This window comes from Orbicella faveolata, unplaced genomic scaffold (genome assembly GCF_042242905.1).
Source record: "Orbicella faveolata isolate gen_17 unplaced genomic scaffold, um_ofav_v1 contig_3, whole genome shotgun sequence".
NCBI classification, from domain to species: Eukaryota; Metazoa; Cnidaria; class Anthozoa; order Scleractinia; family Merulinidae; genus Orbicella; species Orbicella faveolata.
This window is the reverse complement of record NW_028301558.1, coordinates 19,048,511-19,055,502: the sequence shown is the minus strand read 5'-3', so window position 1 is coordinate 19,055,502 and position 6,992 is coordinate 19,048,511. Positions and strand designations below refer to the sequence as shown.

General features: G+C 41.2%; 1 protein-coding gene across 1 annotated transcript; it reads left to right on the top strand.

The window, feature by feature from the left end:
- The first annotated feature begins 82 nt into the window (after positions 1 to 82).
- On the top strand, positions 83 to 3,204 carry LOC110068967 (activating signal cointegrator 1-like). Its single transcript, XM_020776383.2, has one exon. It carries the CDS (start codon positions 173 to 175, stop codon positions 1,733 to 1,735), a length of 1,563 nt encoding a protein of 520 aa, XP_020632042.2. The 5' UTR covers positions 83 to 172; the 3' UTR covers positions 1,736 to 3,204.
- Positions 3,205 to 6,992: the final 3,788 nt, after the last annotated feature.

Sequence of the window (6,992 nt, the reverse complement as noted above, 5' to 3'; positions counted from 1 at the left end):
GGTGAACGACAACAAAGCAAAATCGGAAACAGGCGGTGTTTCTGATCCCGACATCAGCGTTCCACTGACTCACTCACTTCCTTTCAAACATCTGACCGAATTTTCGTTTGAGCACGCGACACATCAGCGGTAGTATCAAAGGCCCCTGCGCAATTCTTTTGGGGAAAAGAAAATGGCGCCTGTCTCGGTTGTTTCTACCGAAGTGAAAGCGTGGTGTATTCAAGAACTGTTGAAAATAACAGACGCTGATGACGATGTGACGGGCTACATCTTGTCCCTGAATACCGCGAGTGAGCTAGAAACGTATCTGCGAAGTTTTCTTGACCCAAAAAATCGCGAGCATCGCCAAATTTTGGTGGAATTTTCTGATCTAGTAGCTGGCATTGAAAATTCTTCTTATGCCGATTCATATTCTCAGAAATGTTCAGGTAATTTTGGTGGTGGTTTGACGGACCCACTTATCAATTCAGGGAAAGAAACAAAGAAAAAGAACGCAAAATTTGTGCCGCTTTATAGCGCTGAGGGACAAGCACGAAGCTCCGTACGCTTGCCCGGCAGGCATCCTTGTGAATGTTTGGGCCAAAAGCACAGCTTGGTGAATAACTGCATAGAGTGTGGACGGATTGTTTGCATGCAGGAAGGCTCAGGTCCCTGCTTCTTCTGTGGAGCTTTAGTTTGTACCAAAGAGGAACAAGAAATCTTGGCGAGAAATTCCAAAAAGAGTCAAAAACTATATCAGAAGCTACTGACGCAAACCATAGAAAGTGACACAGGAGCAAAAGCAGAGACATCAACAGTAGACGAAGGTCTTCAAAAGGCTATTGCTCATAAAAACAGGCTTATAGAGTATGACAAGAGTGGTGTGCGTCGCACAAAGGTGATTGACGATGAATGCGACTACTTTGCAAGTGACACTAACAGGTGGCTGTCCAAAAAGGAAAGAGATGCTTTGAAGAAGAAAGAAGATGAGCTAAGGGAGAAACGACATGGCTCACGTAGGGAGATGAAGGTGACACTTGACTTTGCTGGCCGAAAAGTCATTGATGAGGGTGAAACGGAGGTTGATTATGGTGTTAATTCTGATGCTGCTGTCCTTGCTTCTGGTTTTTATAGTTCAGATAAAAACTCTGAACAACAAAGTGTTGCCAATCCTGATTTTCCAAATGTCACGTCATTAAAATTTGTTTCTACTTCTAAGAGAGGTAGCAAACTACAAAATGTTAAGGGTTTGGCAGAGAAACAGCAGGGAAGAGAAGTTCTACGTATCCAAGATAAAGAATTTCAGGAGATGAGTGATACTGGTGCATGTCTGAGCATGCATCAACCTTGGGCCTCACTGCTTGTGCTAGGAATCAAGAGAGTTGAAGGCCGCACATGGTACACACCCCACCGTGGACGTTTGTGGATTGCTGCAGCTGCCAAGCAGCCGACTGAGCAGGATATTGCAGCTGTCGAAGGCATGTATAGAGCTTTGTATGGAGATGGAAATGTGGCATTTCCAAAACAGTATCCTATATCATGTCTGCTGGGTTGTGTAGATCTTGCTGACTGTCTTGCCCAGGAAGATTACAAAGAAGAGTTCCCAGAAGGAGAGTCAGAATCTCCTTATGTCTTTGTTTGTGAAAATCCACAGCAGCTGGCACTGAAATTTCCAGTGAAAGGACAGCATAAAATATGGAAACTTGATCCTGCAATCCACAAGGCTGCTAAAGGAGGGCTCAGGAAAGCAGCTTAAAGAAGCATCTCTAATTAATCAATACTAACTTATTCCATGGCCATGTCATGGTCATAGTCCTGCCTTAAACTATAAGCAAGTAAAAATCTAGTTGGAGAAATGAGAGGGGCAGTTAGCATAAGTTGTGTGTTTGAACCAACTTGGTAGCCTCTCCAAGGCAGTGGCAGCAATTTTTAATTGCTTTGGTTAAAAACATTAATACCTTGCTTAGGATCAAACATTTACTTGAAATCTTTGAGGTAAAATAGAATAATTTATATTAAACATCCATAATGTATGTCTTAGATTTGGCTCTTGTAATGTTCAACATCTGAATCAAAGTCAATGCTGTTCTATTCCACTGGCATAGTAGAATAGAACAGCAAGGTCGACCTAAAATAATAATGAATACTAATCAGTACTGTGTGGGTTGAAACTGATTCAGGCTTCAAACTTTACATGAACCTAACGTGTAATAGCAACAAATTAGGTTTGGCACATGTAAATTTTGAACTGGGCCTTATGCTATCCAAAAGATCTGATAGATAAATAAACTGAATAGCCTCTATTTGGCGCAAAAATGTGCTCAGATATTTGTCTGCAGACATTATCTGTTCTGAGAAGCTAACAGTTTTTCAAGAACATAGCTTGAGGAAAACTGTGAGCTTTGGGGAACAGATTATGTCCAAGGAAAAAATAATATCCAAGCATAGTTTTTCACCAAATGGAGGCTATTGTGTTTAATATCCTTCAAGTATTTTTTGCAACAAGTGCAGTTTTGAAAATTGGGGATACCATTTGGATATTCCCCATTTTTAGCCGGGCCATAATCAGTCACATGAGACATTAAGACCAATTATGCAAGAGCAAAAATATTTGATTGATTATAAACTTTGTTATCTTGACCAAAGTGAAGAAATTAATATAAAAGATAATATCATTTTCTTATGACAGTATTCAATTTGGTTAGGGAGGAATTGCCCCCAGGTTACTTGATACAGATTTTGATGGAAGTGTTCCACAAAACGCTATGTTGAGTAAAGAAAAAATATAACTAGACTTACAGTATAAAAATGTATGTTTATACAATATCAAAATGATGGATAATATTCCTGTATTACCTTTATTCTACCTTATTTAGATGAAGGCATCACTAGATAATTTTAAGTCTCATATTTTCCGTTTCTTGTTGCGTTGATCTTGGGACAAAAGTTGAAATTAATCCAGTTTTGCTGGGTGCTCAGTTACCTGTGACAATATTGTCCATCTATAGGACATTAAAAAAATGCCTGGTGTAATCTTATAATAATTTTTAGAAAAGTCAGTTGAAGTATGGTTTGTTATCATGTAGAGTTAAAAGTCATCCTCACCAACTGAAATTAAACAGCTGGTTAAAAGTATGAGTTTATCATAATTTTTCCTCCAGTATTTAAAGTCTTTAAAGCCCAGGAGTTTGCTAACGAGGCAAAATAAAAACGATGACCATAAAAGATTGCTGTTTTGTTTGTGACGAGGAGGTACAAGCGACGAAATGTCTCATCTTTGTGAAAATATTTTTTTTCATATCAAAAATTTTCCTCTCGTTTGAGTACACCCATGGCCACCCACTGCGCCAAAAGCCACATGCCGAAATGATTCGATTTAATGCCCGGCTTTTGCTAGCATATGGCAGGGCGCTTATTAACCGCGCGGCCTGAAGCGAGGATCGTCGGATGTTTTTTTTTGTGTGTGTGGCCTGTTTCCGGTGGAAGAAGAAAAGAAAATAAGAACTGGTTTTTGAGCTTCTTGAAATGTAATATAATGACAGACTTTGTGAACTTTAGCTGGATACGGACAGAATGAAATGAAAATCAAGCGTTTGACAATATTTGTGTTGTATATATCAGAACTGGACGCCTTACGGCGCCCCTTACGGCCGCCACTTCATTTTGGCTCGAACAAAAGCTCAGTAAGTCGTTTTCCTAGTTAAAGAACCCCTTTTATGCAGCCATGCCGTTAATGCGGCCAGATTTTTGTGGCCTGTTGGTGACCGGATGAACGGGGTTCCACTGTAATTATGAATGAAGTTTAGGGCCCGTCCACGCTACGCCAAAGAAATTTGAAAACGCAGCTTTATTTCTACGGTTAGGCCTACCGTCCACAATAATCCGTCACGAAAACGTAGCTTTTTTGAAAACGCTCTTCAAACCGGAGGACTTGCATTGGAAAACGCCGGCTTTGCGTGTTAGTGCGGACGGAAACTATTTTGAAACTGGGCCTTTTCGAAAACGATGACTCCACGAAAATCATGTGATTTCCTTGCCGGAGTTTTCGTCAAACACAAAAACCCACCGGTGATTGTTGCGTTTCCAAATTAGTCCGGCGCAGCCGAGTTGTACCCTAGCCTTGTTTAGGCATTTAAAATGGTGGTGCTGAAATACTGGTATTTCTTTAAAATATTCGACAGCTCTGGAATGTTTTTCTTGTTTTTAATGGAAACCCTGACAACTTTTGTTATTTTATATCTACCAAAAAAAAACAGTCCTCAGAAACAATTGAAGTGCGAGCATTACTTTGGAATACTCAACCTGATGCAATGAAAATATTTTGATTCATCAATGCACATTTCTCGAAGGTGGCACGAATTTTAATGGCGTACGTATATAAAAAAAGTGTCAAAGGACACGTCGATTCTTTTAACGTTGGCCAGTCGTTGTGCACTCCCGTGATTAGGGAGCTTGCAAAACAACAACGTGAAATGACCAAGTTCTGCGTCGTCTACGGAACGTGCAGTGGAAGACGACGGCTAATTTTTCATATCTCCATTTGGAATTGAAAGCCGTCGTTCCATATTTAGGGCCTGATTACATGGCGAATTTCAGCCCGGGCTGAAATTTCAGCCCAGTTAGGGGGGCTGAAATTTTGTTGCGATTACATAACGAATTTAAGCCCGGGCTGAAATATTAGCCTCGGCGCCAAATATGAAATTGTGTGCGAAAAGTCTCCAGAGAATCAAAATGGCGCCGAGAACACGAATCGTGAAAATAGGCGCATTGCTTCTCTCGTAGTTTCACCTTTTGTTGACGCTCAATTTTTAACTTTTTGGGATAGTAACACCCTACAATGATGATGGAACTGAAACGAAACCTGTCTCTCAGCCAGAAAGACGTACTTTTATAGAAAGGAAATATGTCCTCAAGCTTGCCGAGTTCATGGCTTCCCTGACAGCCTCGTGCTGTTTAACCTTGTCTCGATGTTCTTATATTCCATCTAAGCTTTGAAATTAGCGATATTCTCTATTTTATTGCCTTTATTCCACTGAGATCGCTTCTACTTCGTAGCAGCAGCCATCTTGTTTCCTGCTTTTTAGCCCGGGCTGAAATTCCGTTTCGATTACATGGGATTTTTTCAGACTTTTCAGTCCGTTTGCCCGGGCTGAATTGCGGCCCGGGCTGAATCCTTCTTCATGTAATCGCCAATTTGATTTCATGAGAATTTGTTTCAGAAGCCGGGCTGAAATTTCAGCCCGGCTAACCAGGCTGAAACTTCAGCCCGGGCTGAAATTCGCCATGTAATCAGGCCCTTAGCTTAAGCACGTTTTTAGAGCCATTGGCGTACCGAACAGATCCAGACAATCACGAATTTCGCTTGTAAAATATGAGTTCATTTTTTACTAAGCCTCGTCCTCGGCGTCGTCGTCGTCGTCGCTTAAGCTCCCTAATGTGTGAACGTGCATACCTCCACCTTGCTACATGTGTAGTGGTGGATCTAGGGGAGAGGCTCGGCGTCTCCCCCCCCCACCCCCTTAAGCCGGCAAGGCAAGCAAAACAAAACCGCCCCCCTCTTCCCCCCCCCCCCCCGTCCTAGCTCAAGGTCAGGCAAGTCCAAACTTTATCTCGTCTGCTAGCTGTATCATCTAATTTTCCAGTAATTGTTGGTGTTTCGTTATGTTTTGCTTTGCTAGCCTCTCAGTGTCACCTTTTTACGGGTTAATTGTGTCTATTCTGTTGGAAGGTGTCGACGTGGTTATCGGTGACGCCAGCAGCAAATCGTTGAATATGTAGTTTGCGGTAACAGTTTTGTTTGGAGTGCTGTCATGTACATTTTTCTCTCAACTAGAGACTTGCTTTCAAATTGTGCATGGCTCTGAGTTCGAGTAGAAAGGGTGCCGTGGATACCACATTTATCTCGCTCAAAAAATTTAACAAAAAGGCCTAATTTCTATCGATAGCTTTTTCACTAATTTTCTAAACAAGGTATTGCAATTTGCTGGCAAAAGTGCTGGTTTTTTTTCAATAGTATTTCAAGGTTACGATGACGCTTTTGATTTTAATTCTACTCCCGTTTGGTTGAATTTCAATTGGTGTGTTTTTGAACGATTACAAAGGAAAAAAATAATCTATTTAAATTAGCACTAAGGGATAATTAAGTATTGACAGATGTGTTTTTCTCTTCTAAGTGTATAAGAAAAGACGAACCGAGATATATCCAAAACTGATCGAGTTTTAACCACTAAATTATGAGAACAGAATGCTATGCTGAACCGTTAAAGCTGAAAAGAAGGGTAGCAAAACGCAAAGAAGTTGCTAAGCCATTATTAAGTAAAGAAAGAAAAATATACATAGACTTAGATGAAGGAAAGGTCGTCGAGAAACCTGTCCGTTTGCCTCACCTGGATCGTCGATTCTCTGTACAACAGTAACCAACGCCAAACAGTGGATGCCATTGTGGATGACGCTTCTCTATATACCGCAAGTTAAAATTCATTCCCAGGCACTAGGAATATCCTTGCCTGGTAAGGAATGCATTATGCTTTGTTACTAAATACATACGTTTAACAATGTGGCGTAAAAAGTCCAGTGAAAAAGAATACTCATTCCAATTAATGGAACGTTTATATTGCTATTTTCGTCAAGGGTGGTTTTTATCAGCGCATTCTGTATAAGAATAAGCAAGATACGCGCAGACGTACTGAGAACTGGCGAGAGATAAGCACAAACTTGTAACCGTTAAGGTTGGCACACACGAGGGGACTACTCCTTGCGACTAGTCGAGTCCCTGCAACAAGTCGCGAGGACAAGTCCCATCGTGTAAACTGGCCATTTTTTAGTTCAAAATCTAGTCGCGCGCAGGGATCAAAGTTTGGTCCCTGCGACTAGTCTCACGAATTCAAACCAGTTTGAATTTTTGGGACGAGTCCCTGCGACTTGTTTCTCAAAACGCTTCGTGTGAACTGTTCGTGGGGCAAGTCCCTGCGACCAGTCTCTTCGTATAAACTCTTCAGGGGACTAGCTGCAGC